The sequence below is a fragment of the Lepidochelys olivacea genome (assembly GCF_965140295.1).
Source record: "Lepidochelys olivacea isolate rLepOli2 genome assembly, chromosome: 7".
NCBI lineage: Eukaryota > Metazoa > Chordata > Testudines > Cheloniidae > Lepidochelys > Lepidochelys olivacea.
In genome coordinates, this window is record NC_140417.1 from 1,859,293 (window position 1) to 1,877,970 (window position 18,678).

General features: G+C 44.0%; 1 protein-coding gene across 1 annotated transcript in view; it reads left to right on the forward strand.

Moving 5' to 3' along the window:
* The window catches only part of PRKAR2A (protein kinase cAMP-dependent type II regulatory subunit alpha), a 157,400-nt gene that overhangs the window by 126,434 nt on the left and 12,288 nt on the right, over positions 1-18,678 (forward strand). The window contains exons 6-8 of the mRNA XM_084634923.1: positions 8,443-8,596; positions 15,608-15,709; positions 17,110-17,184. Coding sequence (XP_084491049.1) covers positions 8,443-8,596; positions 15,608-15,709; positions 17,110-17,184 — 331 coding nt within the window. The remainder of the gene's footprint in view (positions 1-8,442; positions 8,597-15,607; positions 15,710-17,109; positions 17,185-18,678) is intronic.

The following is an 18,678-nucleotide window of genomic DNA, read 5'->3' on the forward strand; positions in this document are numbered from 1 at the left end:
GGGGCCTCCCTCTCAGCCCACTCAGAACCCCAGGTACCAGAGGCCACCATAAGTCGTCGTCCTCCGGGGGGTATAGAGGCGACTGCACCTACCCCAGAGCAGGCCCCAGACCCCAGTGTAGCGGATCCTGGGCAACAGGACCCTTCACAGCAGGTTCTGCCACAGGATCCCCTGGCCCCGTGGCATCCTCCTTGTCCTCTCCAGATGAGGCAGTGGCAGGGACAACAATTTCGGGTCCTCCCCCGATAGACCTTCCTGCCCACCAAGACTTTCTATGTAGGGTGGCACGTAATATGAACCTCCAAGCTGAGGAGGTAGTGGAGTTGGAGGACCCAGTGGTGGACGTCCTTTCAGCAGAGGCCCCGTCCTGAGTAGCTTTGCCCATTATCCACACCGTCCAGACCAATGCCAAGACAATTTGGCAAACCCCTGCCTCCATCCCACCGATGGACAGAGGAGTGGAGAGGAAATACTTTGTCCCCTCCAAGGAGTACGAGTACCTTTATACTCACCCTCAGCCGTGTTCACTAGTGGTGGCCTTGGTGAACGAAAGGGAGCGGCACGGTCAACAGGCTCCGGCCTGTTTTCGAACAAAACGGACTCTACACTACAGAGCCTGAAAGATTCCAGGGCTATCATGCGCTCCCTGGGAACGCACACCCCAGTTACCCAGCGCAGGCCCTTAAGCCGCAGCCTCAACAGTCCTACCCCTGAGGCAGGACTTTTATAGAAGGCGCGGGCGAGGTGGTAGGATGAGATCTACTGGCCAGCAACCCGGTCAGAATCAGGGCCCTCCCAAACCACCGTTGGGGCCTAAGCAAAACGTTTTAAGGTGTGCCAGAGGACGGCTTGCCAGTCACCATCCAGGATCCTTCCCCTCCATTTTGAAATTATCTCTCCCATTTCCACCATGCGTGGTCCCGTATAACTTCAGACCGTTGAGTTCTTTGCACAGTGGAAAAGGGATATTCTCTTCAGTTTTCTTTCTCCCCTCCCTTCCATCCTCCTCCCCGTCCCTCTCCAGGAACCCTTCTCACGAGCAACTCCTTACATAGGTGGTCCAAACGCTCCTGACCATGGGAGCAATCGAGAAGGTTCTAAGGGAGCTAAGGGGTAGGATTTTTTACTTGTTACTTCCTAATCCCCAAGGCCAAGGGTGGGCTTCGACCCATCCTAGATCTGCGCGGACTCAACAAATACATGGTAAAGTTGAAGTTCCGCCTGGTTTCACTGGGGACCATTATTCCTTCCCTGGATCCTGGAGACTGGTACGCCACCCTCATCATGAGGGACACGTACTTCCACGTAGCGATTCATCCAGCGCACAGACGTTTCCTTCGCTTTGTGGTCAATCACGAACACTACCAATTTACCACAGCTTCCAGGGTGTTCACCAAATGTATGGCCATTGTGGCAGCCTCCCTTCATCGACAACGGATCCAAGCGTTTACACATCTCGACGACTGGCTTATTCGGGGCTGCACCAGGGACCAAGTACAATCCCACGTTTGACTCACCATAGACATGTTCCGCCAGCTGGGCCTCCTGCTCAACACCGAAAAGTCGACTCTGGAACTAACCCAGAGAATAGAGTTTATCGGGACAGTCTTAGACTCCAGACTCGTCTGAGCTCTCCTACCGGACACCTGCTTTCAGTCGCTGGTGAACATCGTCCGCAGCCTTCAAAACTTCCTGACTTCAACTGTAAAGACATGCCTGAGCCTTCTGGGGCTCATGGCTTCGTGCACGTACGTAACCAGGCATGCCAAACTTCGGCTTTGCCCGCTTCAGGCCTGGCTGTCAGCAGTATATCGGCCAGGTTGAGACAGCCTGAGCATGGTGGTCACTGTCCCAGAAGCGATTTTAACCTAGTCACAGATGCATCATCTCTGGGATGGGGTGCCTTCCGAATGCAGGGTCTATGGACCGCACCTGAGCTATCTCTTCACATCAGTGTGCAAGAGCTGATGGCAGTGCACCTGGCGTGTAAAGCGTTTCACGGGTACCTACATGGCCGTTCTGTGGCGGTCCTCACAGACAACACCACGGCCATGTTCTACATCAACAAGCAAGGGGGAGCACAGTCATCCCCCCTCTGTCAGGAACCATTTGCCTGTGGGAGTTCTACATAGCTCACTTGATCCATATGGTGGCATTGTTTCTCCCAGGGGTTCAGAACACACTGGCGGATTGCCTCAGCAGGTTCTTCTAGTCTCACGAGTGGTTGATTCACCCAGATGTCATCCACTCCATCTTCCTGAGGTGGGGGTTTCCCCAGGTCGACCTGTTCACCTCACGCAACAATGGGAAGTGCCAAGTGTTCTGTTCTCTCCAGGGACATTCCCTGGGTTCCCTCCCAGACGCCTTCCTACTTCTGTGGAAAGACCAGCTGTTCTACGCCTTCCCTCCATTCCTGCTAGTCCACAAGGTCCTGCTCAAGTTACGCAGGGACAGAGCACATCTGATTCTGGTCGCCCCGGCGTGGCCCAGGCAGCACTGGTATACCACGCTCCTGGAGTTATCGGTAGACGCTCTAATCACGCTCCCGCAGTGGCTGAACCTGATCTCACAAGACCACGGGTGCCTCTGTCACCCTGACCTGCAATCACGCCACCTCATGGCGTGGATGCTGCATGGCTAACTCGGTCAGAGCTGCTCTGCTCACACTCGGTGCAGCAGGTACCGCTAGGCAGCAGGAAACCCTCCACCTGAGCCACATATTTGGCCAAATGGAAACGGTTTTCCTGCTGGTGTGCTCAGAACGGCACGCCCACCGTGCAGACATCGGTGCATTTCATCCTGGATTACTTCCTGTCCTTAAAACAACAAGGTTTGGCTGTATCATCTATCAGAGTGCACCTGGCAGCCATTTCCGCTTTCCACCCAGGGGAACATGGTTGCTCAGTCTTCTCCAACCCTATGGTCGGCAAATTCCTTAAGGGACTGGACCGTCTATACCCGCAGGTGCGACAACTGATTCCTGCATGGGACCTTAACTTGGTCCTCTCCAGGCTTATGGGGGCCTCGTTCGAGCCGAGGGCCACCTGCTCGCTCCTGTACCTCTCCTGGAAGACAGCTGTCCTTGTGGCCATCACCTCTGCGAGACGTATCCGAGCTCAGAACCCTCATGTCAGAACCACTGTGTATGGTGTTCCATAAAGACAAGGTACAGCTGCGACCTCACCCTGCCTTCCTTCCTAAGGTAGTGTCAGCCTTTCATGTCAATCAGGACCTCTTCCTTCCGATTTTCTACCCGAAACCACACACTACTCGATGGGAGCAACAGCTGCACTCCCTCGATGTTCGTACAGCTCTCTCCTTCTATGTTGAGCGCACAAAGCCGTTTAGAAAAACGACCCAGCTCTTCATTGCCATGGCCAATCGGATGAAAGGCCTCTCGGTCTCCTCACAGCACATCTCTTCCTGGATCACGGCCTGTATCCGTGCTTGCTATGACTTGGCCAGTGTCCCGACCACGCATCCCACCGCCCACTCCACAAGGGCTCAAGCCTCATCGGCCACTTTCCTGGCCCAGGTTCCAATACAGAAGATCTGTAGAGCTGCCACTTGGTCATCGGTACATACCTTTGTCGCTCACTATGCGATAATTCAGCAGTCCAGGGGCGATGCTGCATTTGGTTCAGTGGTTCTGCACTCCGCAGTATCTCACTCCAACCCCACTGCCTAGGTAAGGCTTGGAAGTCACCTAATTGGAATCAATATGAGCAAGCACTCGAAGAAAAAAGATGGTTACTCACCTTTGTAACTGTTCTTCTTTGAGATGTGTTCCTCGTATCCATTCCAAACCCGCCCTCCTTCCCCTCTGTTGGAGTAGCTGGCAAGAAGGAACTGAGGGGGTGCTGGGTCGGCTGGGGTATATATCCAGCGCAATGAAGGCGCCACTCCAGGGGGCTCCACAGCCAACCCACCGGGTGTTGCTAGGCTAAAAATTCTCAGACGATCATGCACACGGTGCGCACACACCTAATTGGAATGCATATGAGCAACATATCTCGAAGAACAACAGTTACAAAGGTGAGTAACCATCTTTTCTAGTGGCGCAGTTAACTATGCTTGAAGACTTGGTGAGTTAGGTGCTTTGATGGTTAATCCTGGCTTTTATGCTATCTTCTTCAAAGATAAAGTATCCCTCCAGCCACACCCGGGTTCCTACCCAAAGTCATCTTCAACTTCCATATCAGTCAGGCTATTCATCTGGCAGTTACCCCATCAGACTAGAGAGGATACCTGGGATGTTAGGAGAGCATTAGCATATTATTTGGACAGAATTAAATCTTTTAGAGCCTCTCAGAGACTATTTGTATCTATTGCAGACAGAGCTAAGTGAACACCAGTGTCTACCCAGAAACTTAAGTGGGTTTCAGCCTACGTCCTCTTCTGCTGTGGAGCCGCTATTCATCTGATTTCTGCTATCCTTATACTACTGAGTTTCATGTCGTGTCCTGGCAGTTCTAGCTCCTCCATTTTATTGCCCAGGCTCCTTGCATTAGTGTGCAAACATTTGTTGTTTGTCTGACCTTGCCCAGTTTCCTAGCTGGATTAGGTATAGTCCTTGCACTGACTGTATCACTCATCTGACTATTGCTCCTGCCAATATTGGTGCATTGTTTCGTTTTGGAGTCCTTACGCCTATCTTCTGTTGATGGTCTTATGCTTCCCTTAATAGGCTTGTTGTTTGTAGTTTCTCTGTTAACTGCATATGGCATTGGTAGTTCACTGTTCACTGCTAGAGTGGCCTTCTGTTAGCATACTGAAATTGTTTTCTCTTGTCTGTATTCCATATATAATTAAGTAATATGGTTTCAAGGGTCAAAGTCCTTTGTAGACATATTAGGCTGTTTCCCTGTTCTTCTGGCTTCAGCCTTAGCTTTCTGGATGAAAGGAGAGTGCCTCAGCTGAGGCCTCAACTGAGACTGGTAACTCTTGGATTGCTTTGAGGTATCTCCTGAAATGTTCACAAGCCTGACTCTGACATAGTGGAAATTGACCCAGCAAACTAAATTTTAATCTTTTTGGTCTGAAAGGCTTCGAGGCAGGAATGCCGGCTTGTGGGTTTGTTGCAAAGCTTTCCCACACCTGATACACTATAGTTTCCAAGTTGAGGTATCTGTGCAGGAATCAGTATGGTGGAGCTATTTGCAAGTGTTGTTGGCACAGAGCTGCATCCAGTGCTTGTTTTAGAAACCGGAGAGTTCAAAGACAACTCCTATCCAATAGCAGGGTATGCAGTCATCACTCCTAACTGCTGCTTGACTGATGCTGCCAGCTAGGACTTAATTTAGTGGACTCTATTTGTTCCTAAACTTATTTACTGAAGAGTTCCACTTGCTGCTATAGGTGACAATTCTCTTATTTCTAGGTGGCAGTTGACACCCTATGGGAGGTCAATAACGTTCTCTCCAGTTTGTTGGTGAAGATTATAGCTTTGCATCCAACATCAAGTCTATTTAAAAACTTGATGTGGTGGTTTTTCTGGGGTTCTCTTCTGTAAACGGATTCATTGGCTGTTTTTCCTCTAGAGATTACATCTTTCATAAATTCTCCTTGACCAATGTCTGTTCCAAGGAATGACTATTAGGATATTCCTCAGATGCATAGTTCCTTCTCAGACACTTCCCTTATAACATTAAAATGTAGGGAATCTTTGTCTTTTCATGAAGGTAGGTATGTTCAGAGGTACTGTCATCAACCATCCCTGACAATTGGTTGGCTTGGTTGCAGTGCAGTGGCTGCTAATGCATATGGGACTCTAGGTATACTTGGTCCCGCTTCAGCACAGCGGGATGGAGTAGATGACCTCTGTATCAGAGGCCCATTTGACGTTCACTACTCTGTCAGAAACTCTTGTCAGGCCTGGCATACACACTGTGTCATGTTTCTTTCAAAGGTGGCATGTTGTATATCGTTTGAAATCTAATAACACACTGGTCATTAATGTCACTGAAATGTTTGTAATAACTCTGTACGTGAAAATCTGGATACTCTAATATGTCCTGGAGACGGTAAACAGACAAAGGTGAGAAAACAGGTTTCTTTCACAGGGAAGGAAAATGCGGTGGCAGATGCCTTGTCCAGGAAAGAGGGCTCTAACCGTCTGCCTCTGGGTCAGCCAGTGGCTAACCCTCCTGCAGTGTTGTAAGGGGGCAGGTGTGACCCTAAGAGCATCTCAGAACCAGAGGGTAGGGGACTCCTGGGTATTGTAATGAGTTTCAGCTGGCCTGACCAGTGTACCCCAACTCAATTAATATTCTTGCATAGTATATGTATGTGGTGTGTATTAAACATTATGGATATATGCTAGAATTATCACTAAAATGCGTTTAAATCAGGCATGTCAGGGGAAATTGGTAAATAGTCTGCCCTAGACAAAGAAATGTTTGCTTCTCTGACCAGTCTGGTCATCAGGCAGAGAGAATGAGGGTCTGTTTACATATTAGTTAAACTAAACTAGCAAGCTAACAACTGGGGGAGGAGACAGTATGGCATCTATACCTAGGAGGAGAAAGAAGCTTGGCTGTGTTTTACTTTTCAAACAATACATTACAAATTTTTGCTGGTCTGTAAAGATGGGGTGGAGGCTAAACCTCAAGTGATCAGCAATTGAATCTACTGATTGCATACAATATTACTGTATGATAAAAGTGTGTTGAGCAAGGTCTTTTATGAAAGCCTATGACACCCTGATGATCAGTATAGTTGTGAATTGTAATTATTAACACTACATAGAGAATTATGAATGCTCCTTAATATTATACTTTACAGTCTGTGACCTAAACAAAGGGAGAAACAGGTCTTTCCCAGACAGGAGGGAATGTTCTAGCTATCTCCCTGTCTCCAAAGAAATTAAGCAAGGTGTGACCAAAACAAGAATCCCCATTTACATAGAAATCAGATGGGGAATGAGAAGGCCACAGGAAGAGAAGAACAGCAAGGTATATGAACTTTGAGAGAGGGAGGGCAGAGAACATCCCTAAGTTATCCATCACTAGACAGACACAAGAGGCTAGAGCTCTTGCAGCTGTGAAAGATGGGTCCTTCAACCCAGGAGGGGTTGAAGTCTCTGGAAACTGACTATAGGTGAGAAACCTGCAAAGGCAAAGATCTTTCACCTAGGAAAACAAGGCAAACCAGCATCTTGTACTTCTGTGGAAGGTTCTGACTGAGGGAAAGTCAGCCATGGCTCGAGAGACTGGTAACAGAAACCATCTTGAACAAAGCCTGTACTTTCCTAGATAAAGTTTTAGACTTTTAGATGCATTTTCACTTTTATTTCCCTGTAGCAGTTTCTAACTTTATTCCTTTTACTTAGCAGCACATAACTTTGTCCTATTGTTAATAAATGTGTTTTATTTTTACTATAAACTAACTAAGTGTTGAGTTTGCAGGGAAGAGTTTATATATCCCAGTTAAGTGAATAAGCTGTAATATGCTTTTGTCTCTTTAAAGGAACAAATAAACCTTATTATTTCTCTGAACTGTCCAGGAAAAGGCTGGTGATTACAGAGCACAGGGTTTGGGGAATATTCAGGATGGGGAGTGTGTTGGGGTCACTTTGCTAGTTGTAATCAAGGCTGGTGGAAGTCAGAGTGGGGCTGGGGGTCTGTAGAAAGGCTGTTGGGGTCAAAGTTGCTGAACCAGGGCTGGTTGCATAGTGCACAGGCATTCAGGGTGTGACCTGCATATTTGTTGCTGTGAGTGTCCCAGGCTGGGAACTATAGTAGCAAGTCATTGTGAGCCACTCAAGGTTACAGGGTAAATCCCTCACTGGTCTGGATTACACCCCCAAAAACTGTGACTTCTCTAGCTCTACGTTCCTGTGATTCACTTATTGTAAATGGAATAACCAGAGAAACTCATTTGGACTGCCCTAGTACTTGGAGTCCCTGTCCAATGCAGCAAAAGCCCTCTTGGTGTATCTTCTTAACTTAACCGAAGAAGACACATTCATACTCATATGTTCATCTCCCTTCTTTCCCCCACTCCAACATATAGTTTGACAAAATGTCTTTTAAAGAGCCAGGCACCTCAAACGTCAGAACCAGCAGCAGTTAGTCTAACTAAAAAAGCTCCTAAACCCAATGACATCTGCTAGGCATAGCAAAGTCAGAAAGCCCAAGTAATAAATTCAGAAGAAAGCAGGGAGCCCTGATCAGGATGGACAGAGGGAAGCTTCCAGGTGTTAAAATGAAGTGTGAAGGGAGAGGTGCTTTGAAGGCATCTTACATAGAAATAGCTTACAATCAGATAATGGCAAACTGGGCAGAACATGTGCTCTTGGTACACAGATCAGAGATAGGAAAACTAATTCTTGTACTGGGAAAACATCTGCATCATTTATATTTGAGCCAACTGTTGAAAGCAGTATTTTATTAGCAGTGCTTTAATTTGGTCTAATGAACAGTATTTTTTCTATTTTTCCAGGGGATTGTATGATATTTTTGTAACAAGAGAGAGCCAGCCTCGTTGTGTCGGCCGTTACGACAATCACGGCAGTTTTGGGGAACTGGCCTTGATGTACAACACTCCTAGAGCTGCTACCATTGTTGCCACAACAGAAGGAGCCCTTTGGGGACTGGTAAGTGTGGAAAATTACTCTAAGCTGCATCAAGTGTTAAACACTAATTAATATACCCCATCCATCATCAGTTACTTTTTCCCAGTGCGTGTCTGTATGCAAATAGCTATTTTATCATGATTTATAATTTCAACCCAGAGTTCATTGTGCAAATGCTTTTTACCACTTCCCTAAAACAATCTGTCAATAAATCATAACTCCAGATCTATTAGTGAGGGTCATTTGGTCACTTCACAGGCGCTGCAATGTAAAGCTTTTGCTAGTTAGTCTGTTTTTTCATACTGCAGAGGGATAAAGAGAAGGTAACGAATGCATGTATTTTATAGTAGGAGAACAGCCCTGCCCATTTAGGACTTGGGAGGCAAGAATGTTAACTCCCCAGCATCTTCCTCTCTCTCTGGGAAACAGTTGTAGTTCTCTTTCTCGTTAGCCTGTCAAGTAATCTGAAGCGCTCACTTTGAGGTAGGAAGAGACACCAAAAGATTTGTTCACCTTCCCAAGGACAAACTGTAGCTTTCATGTTGTTCCTGGTCTCTGCCCCACATTGCTGTGGAAGAGGTCCCAGGATGAGCACAGCTTTGAGAGTTGTTCCCACGTTTTGGGCTGATAGACAGTATTGCTGCTTTTGTTTCTGGGTTCGCTTGCTAAATGTGACTTCTAGAAATTGGAGCTTCCTATATGGTCCTTTTCTTTACAGTATTTGTGTAAGGTCTACTTTCAAAGTGCTCGGTGTTACTCATCTGCTGTAGTGCACGTCAGAAAATGACTGTAATACCACAAAGCCTTTGAAGTTTGTCGTATAGTACACATGGCTCCTCAGCAACTATCAGTAAAGGTTGACTGTGCATTATGACCTTGATTATATGATTGATAAGCTATTATGCACCAGCATGTTTGTGCAATCTCAGTGCACACTGAGAAGATTGACTTCTCTTTTTGTTTGTAGTTCATAAAGGAAAGATTCTGATAAGCTAACCTGGGAGTAATGTTGGGGTCTAATTAATTTCTATAACAAAACAGGCTAAATAATATAAAATGAACCACCTGTACATGGAGCTCATTAGAAAAAGTGAATAAGGTGACTTTTTATTCCAGTTACCTTTAAGCTGAAATGAAGTTGATTTGCCTGGCCATAATTATGGTTATTTTCCCACGATCCCTTTGCCTGCTCTCTGCTTTTCTCTTTACCATACTTTCGTCACTCTGAAGTAGCACTGTCTCAAGCACCTCACTTCAGCTCTCAGCTACTCAGTAAAACACAGGAATGACTCGCTCTCTCTTCCACTTAGGAGGTTTTAACTACCTCCACAGCTCTGCAAGCCCATCTCAGCAAGACTAAGATCAGTAATCAAATCTAGGTCTCTTGCAAGGCAGTGAAGAGTACTTACTCCCAACATCTGATTTATCTTGCTCCTGTGCCACTGAATGCTTCTGGAGAGAGACTCATTAACATGCACACTCCCCTCTTTCAATTCTGCCTTCCTCCTGGTCAAACAGAAGCCCTTCTCCTCCCTCACTGACTCTCAAACCCACATTCCCACACTCATTCCCAACCTCTGATGCCTTCCTGAAATCATGCTTTGCTCCTGTGTCTTCTGCCTCTCCACACAGGATGTAACCAACTATTACAAAGAAAAGATCAGCAATATTTGCTGTGACTTCATTTTCCCCTTGCCCCCCAAAACTGTGTTTTCCTCTTGCTTTTCATTAGGTGTTTCTCACTCGCTCTTCTCCTCCAGTGACCCCATTCGCTCTCTCCTTTGCCCAAGACTGAACTTTTTGTCTTCCCCCGCTGCTCCCCTTCTCTCACTGCTAACAACACCATCCTTTCTGTCACTCAGGGCCACAGATTGAGTGTTGCCCATGACTCAGCCATCTGTCTACACCAATATCTAAGCCAGTGGTTTTCAACCAGGAGTCTAGGACCCCCCTGTGGGGCTGTGAGCAGGTTTCAGGGGGGCCGCCAAGCAGGCCAGCATTAGACTCACTGGGGCCCAGGGCAGAAAGCTGAAGCCCCACCACATGGGGCTGAAGTCCAGGGCCCTGAGCAATGTAGTTTCACAGGGTCTAGGTAATTGCCCTGCTTGCTACCCCCTAATGCCAGCCCTGGCTTTTATATGCAGAAAACCAGTTACTGCAGCATAAGTCGGCTATGGAGTTTTTATAGCATGTTTGGCGGGGGGCTCAGCAAGAAAAAGATTGAGAACTCCTGCTCTAAGCTGTGCCCAGATCTTACTACTGTTTCCACCATAACTGCTCTAAGATCTGGCTCTTTCTCTAAAATGCTCACCTAGGCCCTCTGGCCCTCCTTACCTTGAGAAGCCATCAAGTCCAGCCCCCTGCACAGGGGCAGAACCAAGTAAACCTAGACCATCCATGACAGGTGTTTGTCTAACCTGCTCAAAAAATCTCCAATGACGGGGATTCCACAACATATTCCAGAGTTTAACTACCCTTATAGTTAGAAGGATTTTCCCAATATCCAGCCTAAATCTCCCTTGCTGTAAATTAACCCTGTGATGGGTTGGACCCTCTTCTGGGGTGCCACCTGATGTATTGGGGTCCCACTGAGCTTGCCCATTCCACCAGCCTGGGCTCCCTCACTCTGTCCTGCTGCGCAAACATAGTTAGGGACACACCCAGCTGCAGAATCGCACAGAGTCTGCAGTCAGCTCTGTGTGGGAAGACTCAGCTCGGGGAATTGCCTAGCACAGAGGTACACACACTCTCTGGAGTGTAAACCCAAAATTATATTGCCTTGTGCTGTATAGAGATCTATACAGTGTAAGCTTGTGAAATTCGCTCCCTCCCTCAATGTGAAGGAAGATATGCACAGCTTCCCCCCCCCCCCATTATGAATTGCACAAACTGGGTTTTAGAATAAACAAAAAATAAATTTAACAGCTACAAAAGGTAGATTTTAAGTGATTATAAGGGATAGCAAACAGAACAAAGCAGATCACTGAGCAAATAAAACAAAACATGCAAACTAAGCTTATTACACTAAATTAAATGGTTGTTAATACCCAATTCCCACCCTAAGTGGTGGTTTATGCAAGTTGCAGAGTTTCTTGAAGGTAAACTGCACTGCTTGCAGCTTGAATCTCCAGGTATTTGTTTCACAGGTTGACCTTTCTCGCCTGGGCTCAGCCCCTGCCCCCAGTTTAGTTCCTTTGTTTCTTCTGGTGTTTTCAGCAGTCTTCCTTCTTGGGCGGGGAGGCAGTGGAGAAGAGCCAAGATTAACTCACTCCCCAGCCTTAAATAGGATTTACATATGACCGGAATCCTGTCTCCTAGTTTGACCCCCACCCCCTTCCAATAGAAAAATATCATGAGTCCAAAATGATGTCCAGTACCAGGTGACCTGATCACCTGACCCTACAGCGTTAAAGCAGCATCCCAGGAAACTTCTCAGGAAGGAGGGAGATTAGAATCTTCAAAGTCCTATTGTCCTTCCTAATGGCTCATCCTGGCTGTTTGCCTACTGTCTGGTGGGCGTTCCCCAGGTGAAAACACAGTTGTAATTATTACATAGTCAATATTTTTAACTTCAGATGCAGAAACGAAACATGCATACAGATTGGATAATCACATTCAGTAAATGGTAACCCTTCCAATGACACCTCACATGACCCCTCTTGCATAAAACATATCTTAGTTGTGCCATATTCATATCATAAGCATATCTCTGTGACTGTTATGGGGCATTGGGTCATAATCCCCATTACTTCTTGTCCAACCTTCAGTAGGTATTAAGGACCAAATGAGCACTGTCCTCTTTGTAACAGCTCTTAACATATTTTAAGATAGTCATCAGGTCCCCCCTCTGTCGTCTTTTCTCCAGACTAAACACATCCAGTTTTTTAACCATGCCTCATAGGCCAGGTTTTCTAAACCTTTTATTATTTTTGTTGCTCTTTTCTGGGCTGTTTCAAATTTATCCACATCTTTTCTAAAGTGTGGCACCTACAACTGGACACAGTATTTACTCATCCAGCTGCGGTCTCACCAGTGCTGAGTAGAGTGGGATAACTATAATTATTCTCCATTTTGTAGTTGTTCTTTCTTCCTAAGTGTAGTGCTTTGCACTTGTCTTTACTGAATTTCATCTTGTTGATTTCAGACCAATTCTCTAATTTTCAAGATCTTTTTGAATTCTAACCCTGTTCTCCAAAGTCCCAAATGTTATAATTGTACTCTCCACTCCATTGTCCAAGTCATTAATGAAAATATTGAATAGTATCAGACCCCAGTGGGACTTCACAAGATATGCCTTCTCACTTCAACAGTAAGCCATTTATAACTACTCTTACAGGAGTATGAGTTTTCACCCAGTTATGCACCCATTTTATAGTAATTTCATTGAGACCAAATTTCCCTAGTTTGCTTATGAGAATATCATGCAGGACTGTGTCAAAACAGTTAGTAAAATCAAGGTATATCATTGCTGCTGTGTCCCTGGCTAGGCCAGTAACCCTATCCAAGAAGGAAATTAGGTTGGTTTGGCATGATTTGTTTGTGACACATTCATGTGGGTTATTCCTTATAACCCTTTCATGCTTTAGGTGATTACAAATTGACTGCTTAATTATTTGTTCCAGTATCTTTCCAGGTATCAAAGTTAGGCTGACTGGTCTATGCTCCTTGGTTTCTCTTTGTCCCCCTTCTTAAAGATAGGTGCTGTGTTTTCCTTTCTCTAGTCCTCTGGGCCACACCCCATCCTCCATGAAAGTTCTCAAAGCTACTCCCTAACAGTTCCGAGATTGCTTCAGTAGTTCCTTAGATATCCTAGGATGAATTTAATCAGGTCCTGCCATCTTAAATACATCTAACTTATGTAAATAGTCTTTAACCTGTTCTGTCCCTATCTTGGTTTGTGTTCCTTCCCCTTTGTTGTTATAATTGTGTTGAGTACCTGGTCACCATTAACCTTTTAAGTGAAGAGTGAAGCAAAATAGGCATTAAACACCTGAGCTTTCTTGATGTGATCATTTATTAGCTCTGCTTCCCCACCAAGTAGAAAACCTAATAATTCCTTCATATTTTCCTAATATGTTTTAAAAACATCTTTTATTGTCTTTTATGGCCCTTGCTAGGTGGAACTCATTTTGTGCCTTAGCTTTTCTGATTTTGATTTTTCTGATTTTGTCCCTATGTGTTTGTACTATTCTTCCCTTAGCCTGCTGAGAAGAAGAAAGCTAAATATTTCTGATGTTGCGGGTACAAAAATATGAGGTGAACAACCCTTGCAGATATTGGGCGAGCTTAATCTCATTTGGTCAAATGCTGCTACCTAGTGGCCACATTGATCAAGTCACCCCATAACCTTCTCTTTGTTAAGTTAAATAGATGGAGTTCTTAGAGTCTACCACTATAAGGTATGTGTTCTAACCCTTGAATCATTCTTGTGGCTGTTCTCTGAACCCTATCCAATTCATCAACTTTCTTCTTGAATTGTGGGCACCAGAACTGGACATGGTGTTCCATTACCAGTCACACTAATGCCAAAAAGAGAGGTAAAATAACCTCTCAACTCCTATTTGACATTCCCTTCTTTATGCATCCCAGGACTGCTTATGTTGTTTTGGCCACAGTGTCACTTTGGGAGCTCATGTTCCACCATGAGTATCCACCATGACCCCCCCAACCTCGCAGGATAGAGTCCCTCTTCTGTAAGTGTGACCTACATTCTTTGTTCCTAGATGTATACATTTACCCATATTAAAACACATATATTGTTTGCTTGTGAGCAGTTTATCAAGCAATCCAGATGGTGCTAAATTGGTGATCTGTCCTCATCATTATTTACCACTTCCCCAATGTTTGTGTCCTCTGCAAAATTAATCAGTTATGATTTTATATTTTCTTCCATGTCATTGATAAAAATGTTAAATAGTATAGGGCCAAAAACTGGTCCCTTCAGGACCCCACTGGAAACACATGCTTAATGACAATTTCCTGTTTACAGTTACATTTTGAGACGGATCAGTTATCCAGTTTTTAATCCATTTAATATGTCATGTTAATTTTAATATTCTGGTTTTTTAATCAAAATGTTGTGCAGAATCAAGTCCAATGCCACACAGAAGTCTAAGTATGTCACAACAGCACTATTACCTTTATCTGCCAAACTTGTAATCTCATTAAAAAAACCAGGTTAGTTTGACAAGATCTGTTTTCCGTAAACCTATGTTGTTTTGCATTAATTACTACCCTCCTTTAATACTTTATTAATTGAGCCCCATATCAGCCTCTCCACTATCTTTCCCGGGATCGGTGACAGGCTCGCAGGCCTATAATTACCCAGGTCATCCCATTTACCCTTTTTAAAAATGGTTACACCATTAGCTTTCTTCCAGTCTTCTGGAACTTCCCCAGTGCTCCAGGACTTACAGAAAATCAGCATTAATTGTCCAGCCAGCTCTTTTAAAACACTTGGATGCAAGTTATCTGGACACGCTGATTTAAAAGGTCTAATTTTAACAGCTTCTGTTTAACATCCTCCAAAGATACTAGTGGAGTGGAGAGTGCTGTCACCATATGATGAAACTATATCCTCTGTGTTTTTCCCCCAAATACAGAACAGAAATATTTATTGAACACTTATGCTTTTCTGCATTATTAACAATTCTACTATTTAAATCTAGCAATGGACCAATATCATAGTCAGGATTCTTTTTGTTCCTAATATATTTTAAAAAGTCTCCTTCTTGTCCTTAACTCCGCTGGCTGTAGATTTCACCTTGTGTCCCTTTGCTTCCCTTATCAGTTTTCAACAATTCCTAACTTCTGATTTCCATTACAGTAGGTCCTTTTTACAGCAGCCATCAGCAATGCCCATTATTTGATTAATACAGCACAATTTTAATAGACTTTTTAAACACAGTGTTTATAAACTAGCATTTGCAGCATTCCTGCTTTCTGGAGAGAAAGCATCAGTCTGCATCTCTCTTAAACACTTGCCATTTTGTCCAAAGGAAATAATCCATTTTTCTATCCTTTCTCTTACAGGATCGAGTGACGTTCAGAAGAATTATATTGAAAAACAATGCGAAGAAGAGGAAGACATTTGAATTATTTATTGAGTCTGTGCCCCTTCTTAAATCGCTGGAGGTAAAGCTGTTTTGTTAGCATTTGCTTTAGAGAGTCTGCTATTATTGATGCTTTTCAATTAGATAGGATTCTTGTTGGATCCTTGCTAGAGCACAATTTGAAATAGAAATTACAGTAACACCACATTAGTAGAACAACTTAATTTCTTTTACAGCAATTATGCAAAAAATTTGTTCAAATCCTTCCTTCAGTCACAAGTGGAATGAAAGGTTGCTGATTTCATCTTAAATACCATATGTACCCTTCTTCAAAATCACCATACATTCGGGAAACAACATTGTTCAAAGCAAGGAATGGGAGTTAAGGGGTCAGGGTTCTCTTCCAGATTATGGGTACTGATGTGTTGTTACTTTAGATAGTGACTTAATGTCTCTTTGCTTCAGTTTCCCCATCACAGGCATACCTTTCACGGATGTTCTCTAAGGCTTAATTAATGTTTGTAAAGCACTTTCAGATCCTTTGATGAAAGGTGCTAGAGAAAAGCAAAGTATTATGGTTAGATGTGACTGGCAATCTCTGCTCAAGGGCTGGAAAAAACATGGTGGTACAGGTCAGGACAGAGGTGTATTGGCAAAGCTATGGGAGGAAGCATCCACAGCCCCTGCTCCCTCTGTACCTGGGTTAAACCAGCTCCATCACTGTGACCTTCCTGAGCACTAAAGTGTCTCATAAATATTTAGGAAAATACAAAAATACCTCATTAGCATTTCTGGTGGCTTATTGCATGACAAACTGTGTTTATATTATATGTAGAATAACTCATTTCATTACATTTGAGGTACACATGCTCAAGATTAGTTGAGTAAGATTTAAATCCATTATTGATGTATCATCTTTGCTGTCGAATTATTCCTTTCTGAACTGTTTTTGCCGCTACTCTGGACCCATCAAATTCTCTCTTGAGAGGCTAAGTGGACAAGAGGAAATGTGAGCTTTAATGGAAGATTAATCTCTTTAAACTATCATCTCTTCCCTGTACATGAAGACTCGGGCATACATATTTCGTACAACCGCTTTCTAATTTTTAATTTCTAATTTACCATCATTAAAACAACAGACCTTTAAACTGCAGTCAAGTTAACACATTTGACTTTTTCCCCTTACTTAGTCATAAGTACATAGGGTCAAATTCAGCTCTGGAATAAATGAGTAAACGCCACTAAAGTCAATAGTCAATCTTCATTTAATCCACTGTTGAATATGGTTCCCTATCTATGACACTAGAAAAATCAGAAACTCCCAGATGCTCACTGTAAATTGTATGGCATGCTGATCTCAAAGAGCATAGCAAGCATTCTTTTTAATATAGTACACAAAAATAGGAAAAGCTTCACATGGTTTCAGGTCCTAATTCCTCAGGGGCAGTTGTACGCTGAATGGAAATTTTCTCTCTGTTCCAGGTTTCAGAGCGAATGAAGATAGTTGATGTAATAGGGGAGAAGGTGTATCGAGATGGGGAGCGCATCATTTCTCAGGTATTTGGACTTCGAATTCCCCCCTCTTTTTTTATACTACATGGAATCATAGATACCAGTTTGGTTGTCCAGTTTGACCTTATTCTCGCCATTATTTCTACTAACATCTTATTTAAGGTTGTTGGTTTTTTTTATTATTTTCAGGGTTGGGATGGTACGTAGTTCCCCTAGGAATTTGTTCTATTATCCATTTTTCTTACTCTAATTTACTTCCTGCTTGTGAATATTTTTAAAAAGCCTTTTTTCAAGTTATACGGGAAGTACAATACAATTAATGACTCATTTGGGTGATTAAGAAAAAAACACTAAGGAAAGATCCCTATTGATACAGGGTTCCATGAAGGTCCTCATCTTCCTGAAAACAGCAGACGTCTTAGACAATCACAACAAGCCTTTTAAATGCACAGTGTAGCCTGATGAAACGAGAGCGGATAAATAGTAAAATGATCTCTGACAAATTTTAGATCTTGTTCCTATCAAAATCTAAAACAATTCAACAGCAGTGATTTGTATAACACTTGAATTAGGTCATCAGGAAATTATCTAATTGAATTGAGTCTAACTAGTAAAAATCTGACCAAGAATCATTGATGATGTCTTCAGCATACATTAATTTTAATTATTTTGAGTGACAGATAATTTTGAATAAATGAACGGCCTAGCCTGTTAATAACTAAACAAAGCCAATTAATTCCATCCAAAAATCCACTCTGTTTTGCAAGATAAAACCCTCCTGCTTGAGGGCCTGAGAAGAGTGAGCTCTGGGCAAACGGAGAGTCAAAGGCAAAAAGCCCACGCTGAGATGTCAGGTTTGGGATCACATGCAGTCATTGATCCAATTATGCAGCACTTTTCATAGAATCATAGAATATCAGGGTTGGAAGGGACCTCAGGAGGTCATCTAGTCCAACCCCCTGCTCAAAAGCAGGACCCATACCCAATTAAATCATCCCAGCCAGGGCTTTGTCAAGCCTGACCTTAAAAACGTCTAAGGAAGGAGATTCCACCACCTCCCTAGGCAACGCATTCCAGTGTTTCACCACCCTCCTAGTGAAAAAGTTTTTCCTAATATCCAACCTGAACCTCCCCCACTGCAACTTGAGACCATTACTCCTTGTCCTGTCCTCTTCCACCACTGAGAATAGTCTAGAACCATCCTCTCTGGAACTACCTCTCAGGTAGTTGAAAGCAGTTATCAAATCCCCCCTCATTCTTCTCTTCCGCAGACTAAACAATCCCAGTTCCCTCAGCCTCTCCTCATAAGTCATGTGTTCCAGTCCCCTAATCATTTTTGTTGCCCTTCGCTGGACTCTCTCCAATTTATCCACATCCTTCTTGTAGTGTGGGGCCCAAAACTGGACACAGTACTCCAGATGAGGCCTCACCAATGTCGAATAGAGGGGGACGATCACATCCCTCGATCTGCTCGCTATGCCCCTACTTATACATCCCAAAATGCCATTGGCCGCCTTGGCAACAAGGGCACACTGCTGG